The following is a 19,011-nucleotide window of genomic DNA, read 5'->3' on the forward strand; positions in this document are numbered from 1 at the left end:
ATAAAATTTACATGTAAAATCTTTACCAAGCTCAGCTTTTAATATAGTTATTCCATATAGAAAAACACCGTATATCGGGCCTATACAACAACGCCGCGCAGAAGATCACCCCTCTTTTTCTTCTCCCTCTCGCTGTTCCGAAGTGCAATATGAATTGAACACTACCAGAATCATACTCCAAATTAGCCCTAAACCCTGATTTTAACTTTGCCAAAAAGTTGTTAATTACCCCCAATGTAACATATATACAAAAAGACACCTTCGCGAACCCTAGAAGTGAATGTTCTAATTCCACATTTCAGTGAGTCTTCTCATCGTAAATGTAATTATTCACCCAACAGGCGATAATTTTATTCATGGTTAGTTACTCTATTTCTGTTCTAAACTTCACGCCTCTAGGTTAACTGTGTGTATCATTTTTAGTGTTGCATATGTAAAGTTGACCGTTTGTATATTTTTTGCATTGTTTTTAGGATTTTTAGCTGTTATATTGAAGAGTCTTATTTGCAAAGTGCTTACTTTGTTGCAGTTTATTGAAGCATTTTGTGTTTTGAAATTGGGTGTTGTATGTATGTGGTTAAAGTTGTTTTCTTTTCCGCTTTTAGTAATGTTTTTCAGAATGATGAATTGGAATTTTTGGAAACAGTATAGGTTGTGGGATCAAATGTAGAATGGTTCATGTATGGAAGATATGCATTGGAGAAACATGGATATAGGTTTGGGGGGTGGAAGTGTGGGAGATGATGTTGTGGTGGATATTGAAAATACTCTTAATGATGTTGACGAAGATATGGACAATAGCTCACCTGCGAATGGAACGGGGTTTATTGGTTTATTGGGGGTTGGCGCTGGACAGCTGTTTGTCCCTCTGGGAGACCCGGACCTTGAGCCTTATGAGGGAATGGAATTTGAATCCGAAGAGGCTGCCAAAGCATTTTATAACTCGTACGCCAGGCGTGTTGGCTTTAGTACGCGGGTTAGTTCTTCCCGGCGGTCGAGGAAGGATGGGGCAATTATTCAGCGGTCATTTGTTTGTGCCAAAGAAGGGTTCCGTAATTTAAATGAAAAGCGCACCAAGGATAGGGAGATCAAACGTCCTCGCACTATAACCCGAGTGGGATGCAAAGCAGCACTGTCTGTGAAGATACAAGAAGACTCTGGAAAATGGGTTGTTTCAAGTTTCGTTAAGGAGCACAATCATGAGTTGGTACCCCCTGACCAAGTTCATTGCTTACGTTCCCATCGGCAAATTTCAGGTCCTGCTAAGACATTGATTGACACCTTGCAGGCAGCTGGAATGGGTCCTCGCCGTATCATGTCAGCCTTGATTAAAGAATATGGAGGTATAAGCAAAGTTGGGTTCACCGAGGTGGACTGCAGGAATTACATGAGAAATAACCGCCAAAAAAGCTCAGAAGGTGACATTCAGCTGCTTTTGGATTATTTGAGACAAATGCATGCAGATAACCCATCCTTCTTCTATGCGGTGCAGGGCGATGAAGAACAATTTACTGGTAATGTTTTCTGGGCTGATCCAAAGGCAAGGACAAACTACACTTATTTTGGTGATACCGTGACATTTGATACAACTTACAGGTCGAATAGATATCGCCTGCCTTTTGCACCTTTTACCGGGGTGAATCATCATGGACAACCAGTGTTGTTTGGGTGTGCTTTCCTTACAACTGAATCAGAATTATCATTTATCTGGCTATTTAGGACATGGCTTACTGCGATGTCCGGACGTCCTCCAGTATCAATTACAACAGACTATGATGCATTGATAGGTTCAGCTGTCAAGCAGGTATTTCCGCAGGCCCGTCATCGTTTCTGCAAATGGCACATTTTGAAGAAATGCCAAGAGAAGTTGTCCCATATGTTTCTTCAACATCCAAATTTTGAAGCAGACTTCCATAAATGTGTGAACTTGACTGATTCGGTCGATGAGTTTGAGTCTTTCTGGTTTTCTCTAGTTGATAAGTATGATCTCAAGGATCATGAATGGCTTCAAACATTATACTCTGTTCGCCGGCAATGGGTGCTAGTATATATACGTGATAGTTTTTTTGCAGAAATGTCTATAACCCAACGCAGTGATAGTATGAACTCTTATTTCGATGGGTATGTGAATGCTTCAACTAGTTTAAATCAATTCTTTAAATTATATGAAAAAGCATTGGAGAGTCGAAATGAGAAAGAAGTAAAAGCTGATTATGACACGATGAAGGGTTCTCCTGTTTTGAGGACCCCTTCTCCAATGGAGAAACAAGCATCTGAGTTGTACACAAGAAAATTATTCACAAGATTTCAGGAGGAGCTAGTTGGGACTCTTACTTATATGGCTTCAAAAGTGGAGGACGATGGAGAAATCACGACTTACCAGGTCGCAAAATATGGGGAGAATCATAAAGCAAACTATGTTAAATTTAATGTCCTAGGTATGAGAGCTAAATGTAGCTGCAAGATGTTTGAGTTCTCCGGTCTTCTTTGTAGGCATGTGCTGGCTGTCTTTAGAGTTACAAATGTTCTTACTCTTCCATCTCATTATGTTTTGAAAAGATGGACAATTAACGCGAAAAGCAGTATTATTTTGGAAGAGCGTTCCACTAACACATATAGCAGCTATTTGGAGTCTCATATTTTCCGATATAATAATCTACGCCATGAAGCCTTTAAATTTGTGGATGAAGGTGCAGAATCAGTTGATACTTACAATGTGGCATTAGATGCTCTACAAGAGGCTTCTAATAGAGTTGCTTTTGCCATTAAGAATGAGGGGAAAATAGCAACAAAGAGTGGGCGTGACAAGGAAGATTTGTCAAGTCGAGAAACTCATAGCACTTGGAATCACGACGGAGGCATGGGTCAACAACTATCTGAGGTGATTTTCTTCATCCTGGTGCTTCTCCTGTATGAAGTTAATTATTTTGCATGTAATATATGGTTGCTATACATGTTAGATCTGATGGAAAATCTTACAACTTCCGTCCCACTCATTCTGTCTCACAATTAGAAATTCACCTTTTATTCACTCAAATCAAATAAGCTGATAGTCATTAAAAAGATGTATTGTTTTCATATATAACATAACTAATAATTATTTTACCATATTTACTAAATGTGGACAATAGTTTTGGGACAAGCAGAATAGGAAATGAGGACAAATGAGTGGGACGGAGGGAGTAAATTTTTTCTTGCCGTTTCTTGAATTTTGTTCGAAAAATGTAGCAACTAGCAAGTATGAAGTATATAACCTATCTAATGTTAGACACCATTATAACCCGTAAACAGAGAAAATCAAATCGATAGAAGTCTGTTAGATACCAAAATATAGTCACTGTTGGTGCTGTGCAGGTACAACCTTGAGGCCATAATTAGTGTGAATCTTATCATTAATTTCACCATGATAATAATATGAAGAAACACATTTATCTACATTTAGGTCCAAGACTCCAAGAATTAAGGTACTGTTTGACCCATGTTTCTTTAGGCCTTCTGTGTCGGTCCTGGATCACTTGGATTACGGTTCCTATCTAACATTCTCTGTTCATGACTGACTTCTTGGTCATTAGGTCACCTACTTTGGAAGAACCCATATAAGACACTCGAGGACTTGTAAGGATTGCTAAAATAATGACTTCTGAGATGAGCAGATTTGGATGCATGTCCCACGTTTATATAGGTGTCTATACATGTATACATATTACTATACAAACAAATAAATAGAATATAATGTCTATACATGTACACATATAACTATACAAATAAATAATAGAAAGTAAGTTGGGTGCTAATTTTAATTAAAGGTTATCTTTTGTTGTTTAGCATGAATTATGAATATGCCATGTTTATATGCAATTATATACATTTATAGCATATTTGTGATACATATTGATACTATAACATTAATAATATCTAAACTCTATTAACAAAGTTGCAATATAACGACATTAGCCAGCCAAAGTCATATATTCTAAAGTATCTTTGGTTTAAGTAGAGAAGACACCTAGTCAATAAAGAGAATTTGATACTGATGAGAATCCTTTTCTGTTCTTCATGTTTATTTCTGATTTTTTAGATGTTCTTCCGCCCTTATCATGGTTATCAAAAGCGTGCATAAAGTGATGCTTTAAGTGAAAAGCGCAGCAAAGCGCACCTATTGGGTTTTGCTTTTCCGAAGCGCAGAGCAAATACAAAAGCCCCGCTTTATGTGCGCTTAATGCTGAAGCCCAAAGCGCAAAAAAGCTATAAAAAGCGCGCTTTTGTGTAAATGGCTGAACAAAGCACCGGTACAAGACTTCTTAAATAGCAACAAATCTTCGATGCACAAGTGGTCAATGCATTTTATCCACTTCTAAACATACTTAAGTACCATGGCACATGGGCCTAGTTATATCTTTTGAGTTTATAAATAGTAATTAGCTTGTCCAATTATCTTAATATATAAAAATTTATATTAATTAATATAGTGTGCTTTGTTTACAAAAGCCCGCGCTTCACCCCTTGAGTTCGCTGCGCTTTTGCCTTCATTAACACTGGCCCTTACACAGTTGTTTTCCTTCTTAATTTTATTTAAAAATAATTATTAGCGCATACAGGTCTTCTTTGGATAAATGATTACTAATATAAGACGTTAACAAGTTTATACCAAATCTATGTTTAAAATAAGTAATTTGCTCACAGCACTTATATTTATATTTACAATCACATCCTAGGATCCTAAGATTTCTCAAATAGGGAGTTGGACGCTCTGATCTTCAGCTTGCATATTATTATCATGTAAAGTTTCTTTATTTCCATATACTATTTTGTACATTTTGTATGCGAGATCCAAAAGTACCAGGAGCATATTACTTGAATCCAACTTTAGGCCTTCATTAACCCCTCAAAGTTAATTAATCAATAGACAATGTTTATTGAGGCCTGAGCGTTCTGCAGCAGAAATTTTATGGTTACTGGTTCTTCCACAGCTTCTCTGGCAAGATGATACAGATAGCCCTTCAAATCTTCAAAAATATGGACTATGGCCAATGCTGATCTCCATCTATTAAGTGGACTTGACTTTTTCCAGTGATGTCTCCTGGTTCTGTCGAGTACACATGGATGAATGCTTACTAGTCTAGATTAACCATATCCAATATTACTATCGCACACTTGCATTTATCTTGGAAAGAAATCAGTGGAAAAATATGAAAGTTTACTTTTAATGCAGAATGTATTACTGTAAACTTTCTTCGACTTCTATTTCCTCGCAAATCAAAGAACTTGGGTCTTTTGAAGAAAATGCCCCCATGAATCCCATGGTCAAATAATAATTCCATTGATCAACATGAACTTATTTGTACCTTGGTGATAGTCACATGGCTCTTTTAACTGTCCATTTAATATGTTTGTGGAGATTGATTGTGAGGTTGATGAAGTACAACATTTAATGTGGAAAAAGGAGACTGCATCTGTTGAAACTCGAAAGCAGGCAGAAGTGCCAGATTGTAGAATGCTCTTTTGTGCTTTATGTTGCTTGCTCTTAGTGATAGAATGGATACTTGTTTTTTTTTTTTTTAATGATAAAATGCATTCTTATGAATAAAAAAAAACCGTACTTGTGATGAACATATTCATAATCGGCACTCAATAACTTTTGTGTTTTAGTTCTGTTCAGTATTTAAATGATCATTAATATTCCTAAGGCAATACAAATGATTACTCTGTAGTGAATATACATATTATGTCTGTATTGATTGTGTTAAATATTGATAACCTGTCTTCAGTAATTTCTGAGTCTGTATGATAATACTGATCATGATTGCTATCGATTTCACGAGCTCATTCTAGCAGGATTTTCCACGTTATGTATTTACTTGGATTAATTCATACTCTTCTTTAAAATTACAATAACATATTTATAATCGAGAGTTTTGTGTCTTATGTTGTAGGATGACATGGACAGGAAGATTCGAGAACTTACTGAAGAACTGGACAGCGCAAATAGGAAGTCTGAATTTTATAGGGTGAACCTGTTTTCAGTGCTTCAGAATATTGAGCAACACAAACAAGAGCTCTCGCTCAAAGTTGAAAACATAAAGCTTAGCATGAGAAACGGTATGTAATGATATCACATGATTATTTATTGTTCTCCAGCGAGGGAAGTTGTGGCTTACAGTTTTTTGATAAAGGAAATTTCATGCCTAGTTATGTACTCCATCCACATTCCGAAACTTGAACTAGTTCCCTTTCAAGATGTCTAGGAGTAGTGTGGTTTGGAAGGCTAGATTGGTTGTATCTTTCAACTGAAGTAGTCTTGCGATATATAAATTTTAAGGGGAAGAAGTAAGTATGTAACTTTCTGATAATTGTAACCCCCCCCCCCCGCCCCCCCCCCCCCCCCCCCCCCCCCCCAATAGTTAATAGCAAACTATAGTTTGAAATGTTCTGGGAGTGTGATAGCGTCTGTATCAAATATCTGTGCAGAGGCAAATATTTACTAGAGATCTTCTTTCAACTAGGAAAGAACATATGCATATTGACCAAGCTTAAATTAAGTCAAGCATATTGACTTGCTCATTCCGTTGCACTGTTTTATTGTCACTGACCCCAGGTTTATCCACTGGTTTGTCCGAGATGTTAATCTCAAGCCCCCTTTTTTTTTTTTTACAGCTGAGAGCTTTTCTGGTGACATGCTCTGAGCTTTGGGTCATCGAGGAGAGTGATACTTAACCAACAGCGATATCCCGTTATACCTCTATCTTTTCCGACCAAGGATCCCTGTCTCTATTTTTTTTTTTTTTTTGATTCAGAATAGATGAAAAGGTGCTAGTCAAGATGCTGATTACTGACTTTATGCTTGTACATGAAATAGTACTGTCATTTCTTTTCCTTTTTATTGTGCATATAATGTCTCAATGAGCAGGGTAGATCCACTGGTATATTTCTTTTATGAGGATATTAATTTGGACAGCGCAAGTAGTTTGGTAATTTGGTAGGAGCCTTATAGAAAAAGAAGTTATACCTGGGACTGTGCAGTGGAAATACAAAACCAACAGCCTTCTCTGGCGGAGCATCATGGATGCAGTAACTGTGTCTGCAGAGTCTTCATTGTAGTATTACGCGTACTGCATCTACCATCTTCCAACTAACATGTTACTCGTTAAAAAAAGCACTACTTATCTTTAGCAAGTCCCAACCCCTAAGAAATACAGTTAAACCCCCATATATAAATCTCTCTCTCTCTCTCTCTCTCCCGTCAGGGGTGGCAATATCAGACCTGAACCCAAACCCGCAACCCGATTTACTGAGACAAAACTCGAAAGTGATCTGAAAATCACCCGATTGACACAAAATGGACCCGAAATTAGAATTTCATTTCTAATAAATTCAATTTTCAATTTTATTCAATTTTAAGTGATTTTAGCTTGATCTGAAATCGACCCGATTGCTGACATGAACACGACTTGTTGCCCAAAATTGCCGACCCCCTCCCCCATCTCTCCCTCCCGCCAACTCTCTCTCTTGCAGATAAAGCAAGATCTACTTCCTTTTTGGCAAAAAAATGCATTAGTTTGTAAAAGATAACGGCCAACAGCTAATCCAAAACTGGCTTTAATTCTATAGTTGACAACCTGATAAAATATTTGTATTAAAAAATTGCATCAAGAAACGAGAATGTCACTTATTGGATTGTAAAAGAGTACAGACCGAGTAATAAATTTGGCGCTATCAATTTCTTATGGAAAGATGAGCGACAGTACTGAATACTGAATCACTGATCACCGTTGAAAGCGAGAGAGACTTTTACACAGCAAAGTCATGTGTGTACAGTACAGTATATTATTGCGAAAACACCAATTGCACGTAACGCATAGACTGAAGATGAGGTCGAGAGTTGAAAATATTGTCCGAATAAAAATCGATGCGTTATAAAAATGAAAATTGAGCAATATTGTAGTTTGATTGTAAATTGAAGGTGGCAAAGATTGATGACAAGATATGATGGTGGACTGAATGCATGCCTGAAACCAACATAAATGTACTTGCACTCAGTTGACTCATTCATTTACACAATAAATAAATACAGAAGCAATGAAAGATAACCCGCTTCCGCATGTTCCTATTAATTAACCTAGCTTCACTGCAACTTGCTCAATCGGCGGAACGGGAAATATGAAACATTATCAAGTTGTAATCGTTTACGGTAGTGCTCAGAGAAAGAATTTCCCAATTTTTACACTATCTTCTTCAAGACTAAGAGTGATTTTTGAGGGCATGAGTTTACTTTCTACTAATTTTCAAGTCCAAGTTGACACTTTTTGTTCTAATTGTGTTACGGATTACCCCTACTAGCATTTTTTACTTCCGCCACTGAATATTTATAGAACGACCAGTAAATTCTGGTTTTGTCACTGAATTTACAAAGACTTTTTCTAATTGTGTTACTGATTAGCCCTATTAACATTTCCTGCTTCCGCCACTAAATATTTATAGAACGACTTGTAAATTCTGGTTCAGTCGTTGAATTTATAAAGGGGAGCAATATTTTCGAGCAAGCATTGGAAGACACTACACAGAAGAAGAAAGAGGTGGGCAATGCATGTGGGAAATAAAGAGGGGTATTTACTGCTAAGGAAATTTACAGGTGAATGCATTTACATTTGTTCCTCAGTCCATCCGTCCTATCCCATGCACTTTATTTATTGAACCTCACTTCTCTTCTCTCATCACCTTCACTATTCATTGGCTATTGCATAGTAGTAGTGTATTATATATAAGCTTGTCTTCCACTTACGTACACACACCAATATTCACTCACACACAATGGGCAAGTACCTGAAGTTTTCTTGGTTGCATGTGTTGTTGAGGGCAGTGGTATTCATGTACATTTGCAATGTCAATGTGGGGGTTTGGGGGCAAGGGGTGGGAGATGATTATGATGTTGCACCACAAGCTGCAGCAACAAGAGAGATGGTTCCTGCTATGTTCGTCTTTGGAGATTCATTGATTGACAATGGGAATAACAATAATCTGGCTTCTTTAGCCAAGGCTAACTATTACCCTTATGGGATTGACTTCAAGGGGGGTCCTACTGGTCGTTTTTCTAATGGTTACACTATGGTTGATGAAATTGGTACTCTCTCTCTCTCTCTCCCCTCCCTCCCTCTCTCTCTCTCTCACCCTCCCTCCCTCCCTCGCTCTCTCTCTCTCTCTCTCCCTCTCTCTCTGTCTCTCTCTCTCTCCCCTCTCTCTCTCACCCTCCCTCCCTCCCTCTCTCTCTCTCTCTCTCTCCCTCTCTCTCTGTCTCTCTCTCTCCCTCTCCCCCCCTCTCCCTCCCATTACTCTACCTCCCTCTCTCTCTTCCCCCTCTCCCTCCCTCCCTCCCTCCCTCCCTCCCTCTCCTTCTCCCCCTCTCCCCCTCTCCCCCTCCCTTCCTCTCCCTCACTCCCTGAATTTAACTTGCTCGTATTCTCGTATAGCTAGATAAAGATAAGTGAACTTACACTGAGACCCAAACTGAACCAAAAACTCTGTAATTTTAATAATTTCAACTAATTAAAGTTCTGTAGCACTAATTGAGCCGGCTCATTTCTTGGTGCTTATTTAGATGCTGCTAGCAATGTGTACTTGACGTTTCCACCAAATCTAATGTAGTAAATAGTAAGAGGACTCATATGATAAGTAAAATGCTCATTTCACAAACTTGCTTCGGAATTGAAACCATGATTCACCTTATGCTAAACTCACAGATGTGAGGAGAATGATGTGCCCACACTTGTTTATGCCTTCAAATCTAATTACAAAATAATTTTCATCATGCAGCTGATCTACTGGGACTACCTCTGGTACCTGCATACTCTGAAGCTTCAACCGATGATATGCTCCATGGTGTTAATTATGCTTCTGCTGCAGCTGGAATTCTTGATATCACAGGAAGAAACTTTGTGAGCAACAAACAACAACAATGTTACCTACTTATCAACTAATGACAAGCTAACAATGAGAATTTCATTAGTATCATTTTCAATGTTTTGTTGTTAGGTTGGTAGGATACCATTCAACAGACAGCTTGAGAACTTTGAGCATTCGCTGACTCAAATCAGAGCACGAGTCGGAGCAGAGAATCTAGCACAACAGCTATCAAGGTGCATCTTCTTTGTTGGAATGGGCAGCAATGACTACTTGAACAACTACCTAATGCCCAACTATCCGACAAAGAATCAATATAATGGTCCACAATTCGCGGATCTCTTGGTTCAGCAGTACACAGCCCAACTCACTGTAAGATCATAAATTTTTTTATAATACCTCTGTTCTTGTTTAAGAAAAATGGAAAAGGTCTTGATCAAATTTTTTATGGCGTTTTTGCTGCTGCAGAGACTTTACACTCTTGGAGCGCGGAAGGTTATCATAGCAGGGCTTGGACTAATGGGTTGTATACCGAGCATTCTTTCACAGAGTGCAAACGATCAGTGCTCAGAGGATGTGAACCAATTAGTTTTACCTTTCAATGCCAACACCAAGACAATGATCAATAATTTGAACACCAATCTTCCCGGTGCAAGAATAACCTTCATCGACATTCACAACATGATCCAAGACATCCTCGCCAACCCTGGATCCTATGGTAAATTTCCCTCAGCCTAACACGTTTAAATCTATCAATGTGCTAGCAAGGGTCTTGGAAGACTATGTATAACACCGTTGTTACATGACTATGCAGGATTCACGGTTCTAGACCGCGGGTGCTGTGGTATAGGCAAGAACAATGGACAGATTACATGCCTCCCCATGCAGCAGCCGTGCTCAAACAGGGATCAATACGTGTTCTGGGATGCATTCCATCCAACAGAAGCGGTGAATGTACTAATGGCAAGGAAGGCTTTCAATGGGAATCAAGATGTTGTTTCTCCCATCAACATCCAGCAGCTTGCCGATCTCTGACAGATTTGGAGACACCAGAGAAATCGCGCAATGTGCAGCCTGTGCTGCTATTATAATTTCAGCTACTAATATTTCCAGAATTTGGAGGTTTTTGTAGACAGATTTCGCATTTGTAGTGTTTTCTATTATGTTAAATGTTGTTTTTGACAAGATTGCCTGGGTATCATAGGATGGAATGATCCTGACATATATACGAGACAAATATTAATTTTCCTGATATGAGATAATTCTCTATAAGGGGAAGGCATTAAATCTACAAGTTCGATCTTAACATGAATCAATTTACAAGGTTGAAACACTATAACTCTTTGTATGTTCTTCAAATATGTGTCAATTTTTCCACATAATATTCACACATTAGATTAATTTCAGCTAAAAAATTTGCAACCCCGGTGGTACTCTTGACATGGTTTATTTATGAACTCAAAATCCAAACTTGTAGATCGAATTTTCAAACAGCACGGGGAGCACAAGGTTACTTTCCCGGAGGTTCACAAACACACCAACCTTCCCTTGGTTTCTGTCCCCCTAAGGCCATCTTTTAACATATTCAATGAAGTACTGGTTTTTGTAGTGTATTCATGGACACCAAAAACCAATTCTTGATGGCGATTTTTCATTGGTCTAATAATATATACAAACAAATCTCTGCAAATTAAAATCTATCATCTAAATCAAAAAAAATTACTCGTATGTATCAATATGCACAGACTAAAAGATCCATTAAAAGTTTTTTTTTATGTTACATCGTACTTGTAATCTCCAATGACTCATTTAATTAATCAAATATAAATATATCTTTTTTCCTGAATCAATTATGTCTTTTTATTTAAAATAATCAATCTATCAGCCATATAACCGAAATCCTTAAAAAGCAATGCTAGTTTACCAACTATCAGGTATTAGATCAAGTTGAAGAACTTTCTTAAATTAAACGATAGTTCCCACTATCTTATGCTTCCTAGATTTTTATCAATAGTAAGGGTCCTTTTCCCTGACACCGTGTGTCAGGGAATATTTAACCAACACATTGCTTCCCAGCTGTTGGATCGTTAATTCAATGGTCGAGATAAAAAGAAAATTTTAATTGATCCGTTGGTTTTTTACACGGATTGACTGACCGGACCTGCTTTCCGTGGTTATTATACGCGGTACGGGTATCTAGATCCGCTGAAAAGAAACACGGACGGACGGATATTATCACTCAGATTCAACCATTGATTTATCATCTTTTCGCTGATTTAAGCGAACCCAGATCAAAAAGATTAAAGCTTTGATTACAAACCTGTAAATGAAGATGTCTTTGTTATCACCGAGTGCTTTTCTTTGAGTAATACACATGCCTTGAGATGAATTGGTTGGGTTGGTTATGGTTGATTTGGGTGGAGATCCAGTAAAATCAGCCTTCATGTCAGCAAGAGAAACAAGACCATCGTCTTCTTCAACGAAACAAGGCCTTCTTGAGGTTACAGTTAAGTCCATTCGGCGAGAGAGACCGAGAAAGAGACGCCGGCGAGAGAGACCGAGAAAGAGATGCCGGCGGGAATGAGGGAAAGGACAGTTTAGAGAGTGGGGTTTATCAGCACGTCCGCGTTTTTTTTCAGCGGATCAAGAAACCTATACCACGTAAAATAACCACGGAAAGCAAGCCCAACCCACTCAATCCGCGTAAAAAAACAACCAGATCGATTAAATTTTTTTTTTTTGTCCCAACCGTTGGATTGTTGCCAACCGTTGGATCGTTGATCCAACGACTGGGAAGCCATGTGTTGGTTAAATGTTCCCTCACAACTGTTTGTCAAGAAACAGGACCCCACTAGTAAATACCATCTCCAATGCAGTCAAGGCAATGATCAGGCAATATATTTACAACGGATTTTCTAGTGTCACAAAAATCATGACTAGTAAAAATCCTCCATCTCAATAAAAAGTAGTTGTTGGACACACACTAGAAAGATCCTATTTATAATCAGGAGGAACTTGCACTTGACTCCCAAAAGGCACATATATGGGGAACATTGTATTAGCAGGAGAGTTATCAATGGCAGCTTGATATATCAATTTCTGGAAAAAAATAATTGGGATCTTTCTTTGGGAACTATGGTATTTCTTATACTAAAATATCAACCCCCCTGCCCTTTTGACTACATTGTTCAGAAAACAGATGTTTTAGTTGATTTGAAAAATATAAATAGTACTATTTCCTAAAAATACTGAGACGTTAGATGTAGTACTAAGATTACAAGCAGGCCAGCAAAAGACAACCAGCAGTCCACCACCACCTTGGCCAGAAATAAAGATAGAATTAAATCTCCTTGAGAAGGAACACAATAACATTTGGCAGACACACAAGTACAAAGTATTTTAAGCTTAAAACAAAAGTTTTAGAAGACAGTAAAATTTTAGAAGACAGTTCTATTTTAAACAAAAATGATGAAGTTCACATCAAGAATCACTTGAAACACTTGGCATCCAATAGAGCCTCACCATAAAAAGGCTCATGATCTTCTATCATCTGGCTAGCACGCTCCTTCTGAGCTTCATCAGTGATATCAACCTCTGTCCAGTTGTAAAGCTCCATGTCGTAGCACTCCTCCATTACGAATTTGGGGATCTCTTTCCCGCGGAAAAGCCACAGTCCCTGGACCTTGTACGGTGGTTCCGAACCAATAACCAACATCTTACCAAATGCATACTTCCGTGCCAGATCCATACGCTGCAGAAATCCACCCACCTTGTTCATAGTCACGAATGAGACGGTATTCTCATCATTGTACTTGTAGTCACAAAACCAAAGAGAGTAGCCCTCAGGATCATACATATCCCAGAATCCTGCACATAAGGCAAAATATATGGATCAAATTCAAGACATACTCCTATATTATCTCAGTACTAATCATATTACGTAACATCACATTAGATCATACTAATTCAGATAGATTCATAATTGCACATAAGACTCCTGTCATAAAATTTACATTATAACAAATAAAGCATATACCTCATACATAGTAAAGAGAACCATGACTAGGAATGGTAAAAAGCATAAATATATATTTCACAGAAAATAAAGGCAAGTGTTGTGTATATACCACATCAAAAGGCAATATATTATATACAACATGAAACAATATCATTGTCATCTGCAATACTAAAATCACAAAATTTTTGGATGGTTCAAATTATTTATAACTATGACATAACACTGTAAAAAAATTGTGAACCTCAAAACGAAGAGTAGAAAGAGGCAAATATGGGACTGGAAAGACCACACCAACAGAGACACACAACATTCATGGAAAAGATCACATTCATGCAAACAATGCCTTCAGCATTAATCTTTATTGACAAGGGTTGCCAAAATCTAACATAACCTAATCATAACAAAAATTGCAAGATAGATATACCTTTAACAGCAACCTCGCGGAAGTTGGTCTTAGTGTTAGAATATAGTCTTTTCCAATCATCTAGTATCATTTTACTAGGAGGAAGCAGATCCAGTGGATTCTTTGCCTTTGGCTTGGGTGCTTCGTCTTCTTCAACCACCTCTTCAGTTTTAGGCTTCACTGCTTCTTTCTTTACCTCCTTCTTAGGTTCATCCTTGGCCTTGGGCTTTGCAGTTTCCTTCTTTGCTGAGGGAACAGGGGGCACTGAATCTGTCTGCTTGATCTCACCCAATATCTTGGAGAAATTTGGTTGATTAACCATGGTCCAAAAATACCTCTCAACATGTGGAAATTCCGATGTGAAACTCTTGGTCAGTAATCGACTAAATGCAAAAGCCAAGGTGCATGTTATAATAATATCAGCCAAGGTGACACTATGCCCAACAAGGTACGTGTTGGAAGCAAGATGGGTATTCAAGGCTCCTAGTGCTCTCTTCGATCCAGCAATCGCAGCTTCTTCAACCTTTGGGTTTACATACGTGTCGCAATAAATAAATAAATAAATAACCTCTGAGCGATACTAAATCAAGGGAAGAAGGATATTTGACTTACAGGAGGAAGGTATACACCATAACCCATTCGTGGATATCCCCATCGAGATAGATTCGTGTAAAGCTCCAGAGATGCAAAATCAATCCATTGCTCAACACGGGCCTATAAATACAGCATAGGAGATTTAAGAAGCATATGGAAATAATAAATAATAATGAACTAAAATTATTTGGGCAAATATAGCATAAAAAGACCACATGATAGGTAACAGAGTGACCTACATAATCAATTGGTGAAGATCCGAAAAGAGCAGTGTCAGGGTTCAAACGGGCAACTGTACAAAGCAGTAAGAGACTACAATTAGAGCAGGGTAATACACTTAATAATCAATAGAGCAAAGTAGACTCACCATAACGTGCTATGGCATTACTCTCAAAAACAGCACCATCAGGGGTTTCAAGCACTGGAATCTACAATATATAATTTTCTGTTACAGATGAAAAATCAAATCCTGGGAAATGTAATCAGCCATATTATTCAAAAATAGGACACACCTTTCCCATTGGATTCATTTTCAAAAATTCAGGTGTCTTATTTGATACACCCATCTGAAAATCCTTAGCAAGTTCGACTTTCACACCAGAGTATTCTGCTGCTATGAGTGCTTTCCAAGCATTGTTATTTCCATTTCCAGCATGCAAAATCTGAAAGCAGAACACATCATTACAGTTGCAGAAAGTGCTACACACATGTCATACATCACTTATATGTCAATACACAAATCATATGTTATGTTTAAAATTAACACATAATCACCCTAAAGGATTCCACTAGTTTGACTATTTTTACCCCATATATTCACTCAAAACCTACAAAATTAAGTTGTATGTTTGTGAAACTTGCAAAAACAGAACACAGGGTACAACAAGTTCAAGTGCTGCATAGAACTTGGGGGAACTACCATTTGTTCAAGCATCACACGGGCATAAAGACTCCAACAATCGCAAATTTCCCATTTTCAACTTAAAGAAGACTTTGATAAACCATTAAACTACTATTAGCAATTGAACTCGATAAACTGAATCGTATATATTTTTCCAGAAAACTAACATCCCATACTGATATTCAATACAAGAACCAAGGATCTGAAAATCGTTACAAACAAATCCCGAAAGTTCAAGCCAGATGAACTAAACTACTAAAGCATTAACCAGATGTAGTCAACATTCATTTTATAAACAACAAAATATTTACTTATTGGACACCGATTAATTTAAAAATCCCAATAAATCCTAAATCAGTAGTTCAACTGATTAGTACTGATTCCCAATTTCTACATCCATAATTGGACACGATAACATTTACTTATATATATCGATCAAAAGTCATGTGCAACTTACTTGACAAAGAATTACATTTTTGCTTATTCAAGTTAATCTGTCGACGAAAACCCCGATCAGCTTAAAATATTGATCCATAATAACTATGCAATATGTGATACAGTATCAACTGGTGAAGCACTTGCTAATTGTGATTTACAGATGCTAACTTATAGAACATACTAAACAAAATATAAAGAAAAAAGTAGAAAAAAGTGAGCATCTTTTAAGCAATGAAACAAAGAAAAAGCGAATAAAACCAGAAGAAATGAACAGATAAGAGTAAAAGAGAGATCTGAGGAGAACATACGAGAGCCATGGCGTTTCAACTCAGCCGCGTTGTAGCGAGAGATGAAAGGGGTTTAGGGTTTGTGTGTGATGCGAGTGTGAGAAAATGTATTTGGATGGGTTAATATATAGAAACACAGGCCTTTCGGTCAAGATCTGGAAGGCCCGATCCACTTTGATACGCTAGATTTCTACCAAGCCCATAATTATACTTCCGTAGGTACAGTATGTTTTAGCCCTTTTAAATAGAACGATCGATTTTAAAGTAATTTAATTGTTGAGATATATTAGATGCAATCTTTTTATTATAATTTATATAATAAAAAAATAAAAATTATAGTAATTTGAAATAAAAGTTGGAACAAGATCGGTTAAAAATCGAACACCCTCTGAAATACAAAATTATCTATAGTTTTAGTTAACTGTATTCTGTTAAAGAGTTTAAGCAAAATTTCGAGAAATAATATATTTATTTATATTAACTTAAAATAATAATATATTCTTTACTTTTAACTTATAACCAACCAAACATACTCAATATATCCCGAATAGAGCACATCTGGACCATGTCCCTAGGCCGAAGAGTAGGGAGGCTGTTTCCGTGAAGACTCCGGTTTATATATGTAAATAGTACCTTGACCCATGATTCCTAACACATGGACCTACTGAATACAGCTGACAATAAATGATCTGAGCGATTTCGTTAATATACAACATCCTGAGCGATTTCGTTAATATACAACATCCACTAGTACAAAATAGGCTTTTAGCGTTGGTCAAATTAGGCCTTTAGCGTCGGCATTCCAGCGTAGTATATGAACGCGACGCTATAGGTAGAGATGTTCAAAAAATCCGAAATCTGAAATCCGATCTGATCCGATCTGGAAAAAAATCTGAAAAATCCGATCCGAAAAAAACCCGGTCTGGCCCGGCCCGGCCCGAGGGCCTAAAACAGGCCTAATATTTTCAAAAAAACCCGGATAAAATCCGGATTTTTGAAAAATCCGGGCTTTTTATAACTAAACCGGGCCTAGTATTTTTGGAAAAGCCCGGCCCGGCCCGGCCCGATTTTAAAAAAAGCCCGGCCCGATCTGGTTTGAAAAAAATCCGGATTTTTTTGGCCCGGTCTGGATCTGGCCCGAACAGATCTTTTGTGCATCTCTAGCTATAGGTAGCAATTATTGCGTCGGCTGTTTAGCCGACGCTTAAAGTCTGATTAATCAACCCCATGGCGACGCAAAAGAAACATTAGCCGACACTTAAAGTTATTTTTTGTGTCGCATAGTCAAAGTGCCGACGCTAAAGGGTACACTTATTGTGTCGGCTGGTCAAAATGCCGCCGCTTAAAGATGATTTATGGCGTCGCATAGCAAAAAAACCGACACTAAAGGATGTGTTTTTAGCGTCGGGTAGCCAAAATGCCGTCGCTTAAAGTTGTAGCTACTGTGTCGGTTGTTTGAAAAGCCGTCGCTTAAAGTCCTTTTTTTTAAAAAAAAATATTTGTATATATACGCATAATTTGATATATTATATTATATGTATTTTCTTAACTTGCTCATCCTTGATTCATGTAAAAGAAATTAAAATAAAAGTACACAAGCAATGTTTATATATGCATAATTTGATATATTATATTATATGTATGTTCTTAACCTACTCATTCTTAATTCATGTAAAAGAAATTTAAATAGAAGTACACAAGCAATATTTTACCAACAACTGATAAAGCAATACATGGCTTCATTCAGCTAACCGACGCAGAAAATAGTTTATAGGCGTCGGTTATTTATTGGTCCGACACTAAAATGTAAGAAATTTAAGTTTATGCGTCGGTTAATATTAGAACCGACGCTTGAAAAGTTTTTAGGTGACGGTGATTGGTAGAACCGACACAATAGGGGCGCTGCAAAAAACATTTTTGTACTAGCGGTTAATATATACATACTATAATAGAGCTAATCTCACCGTATATATTATTTATCATATACTTCAGAAAAAGGAAAATAAAATAAAAACATAAAATGTTTGACATTCAATTTATTTCAAATTTTCACTAATATAATATTTATTTGCTAAAATTTATTATTGTGAAACAAAATATTAATAGCATATTATTTTTAAATTATAACTTATCAATATTATCGAAGCACGATGTGTTACAGATTCAGCAAATTTTACATAATATTCGCACATGCTCTAGCAGAGTATTTACGAGGATCCGGAGTAAAATGGTTGACTAAAAAAAGATTGCGTTAAATTTAACAAACTCAGTAAGATTTTATGTAATATTCACTATATTGTTTAATTATATTTCAAAAAATAGCTTAACAAAAATAATCAACAACAACAGGTTATGTTAAATATAATGAACTTGTAAGATTTTAAGTATCCATGATATTGCTTAATTATATAATTTTACCAAATTTTCCAAAAAAAAGAAAAAAGAAGATAATTTTACAAATATAATCAGAACCGGA

At 37.1% G+C, this 19,011-nt stretch overlaps 3 protein-coding genes and 1 long non-coding RNA gene across 8 annotated transcripts; 2 read left to right on the forward strand and 2 right to left on the reverse strand.

The window, feature by feature from the left end:
- LOC108219448 (protein FAR1-RELATED SEQUENCE 5) lies at nucleotides 1-6,934 on the forward strand. 4 transcript variants are annotated; one of them, XM_064091814.1, is made up of 4 exons: nucleotides 1-359; nucleotides 647-2,881; nucleotides 5,934-6,327; nucleotides 6,655-6,934. In XM_064091814.1, the coding sequence occupies exons 2-3, from the start codon at nucleotides 683-685 to the stop codon at nucleotides 6,105-6,107; spliced, it is 2,373 nt and encodes a 790-aa protein (XP_063947884.1). In that variant the 5' UTR covers nucleotides 1-359; nucleotides 647-682; the 3' UTR covers nucleotides 6,108-6,327; nucleotides 6,655-6,934. The 4 variants fall into 4 exon arrangements, with proteins under 4 accessions (XP_063947884.1, XP_063947885.1, XP_017248398.1 ...); XM_064091815.1 differs by having other exon boundaries at nucleotides 652-2,881; XM_017392909.2 differs by having other exon boundaries at nucleotides 2-359; nucleotides 5,934-6,099.
- Nucleotides 6,935-8,673: 1,739 nt separating this feature from the next.
- On the forward strand, nucleotides 8,674-11,079 carry LOC108218628 (GDSL esterase/lipase At1g71691). Its single transcript, XM_017391654.2, has 5 exons — nucleotides 8,674-9,118; nucleotides 9,808-9,929; nucleotides 10,027-10,266; nucleotides 10,363-10,612; nucleotides 10,709-11,079. The coding sequence occupies exons 1-5, from the start codon at nucleotides 8,809-8,811 to the stop codon at nucleotides 10,927-10,929; spliced, it is 1,143 nt and encodes a 380-aa protein (XP_017247143.1). The 5' UTR covers nucleotides 8,674-8,808; the 3' UTR covers nucleotides 10,930-11,079.
- On the reverse strand, nucleotides 9,659-12,568 carry LOC135152042 (uncharacterized). Of its 2 annotated transcripts, none has more exons than XR_010291155.1 (2): nucleotides 12,215-12,568; nucleotides 9,659-9,905 (listed from the first exon to the last, which is right to left on the reverse strand). It is a non-coding gene; the product is annotated as an uncharacterized LOC135152042 (long non-coding RNA). The 2 variants fall into 2 exon arrangements; XR_010291156.1 differs by having other exon boundaries at nucleotides 9,659-11,110; nucleotides 12,215-12,531.
- Nucleotides 12,569-13,212: 644 nt separating this feature from the next.
- On the reverse strand, nucleotides 13,213-16,698 carry LOC108218627 (elongation factor 1-gamma). Its single transcript, XM_017391653.2, has 7 exons — nucleotides 16,557-16,698; nucleotides 15,422-15,571; nucleotides 15,277-15,337; nucleotides 15,149-15,201; nucleotides 14,928-15,029; nucleotides 14,337-14,838; nucleotides 13,213-13,761 (listed from the first exon to the last, which is right to left on the reverse strand). The coding sequence occupies exons 1-7, from the start codon at nucleotides 16,563-16,565 to the stop codon at nucleotides 13,382-13,384; spliced, it is 1,257 nt and encodes a 418-aa protein (XP_017247142.1). The 5' UTR covers nucleotides 16,566-16,698; the 3' UTR covers nucleotides 13,213-13,381.
- Nucleotides 16,699-19,011: the final 2,313 nt, after the last annotated feature.

Source organism: Daucus carota, chromosome 4 (genome assembly GCF_001625215.2).
Source record: "Daucus carota subsp. sativus chromosome 4, DH1 v3.0, whole genome shotgun sequence".
In the NCBI taxonomy this organism is placed as follows: Eukaryota; Viridiplantae; Streptophyta; class Magnoliopsida; order Apiales; family Apiaceae; genus Daucus; species Daucus carota.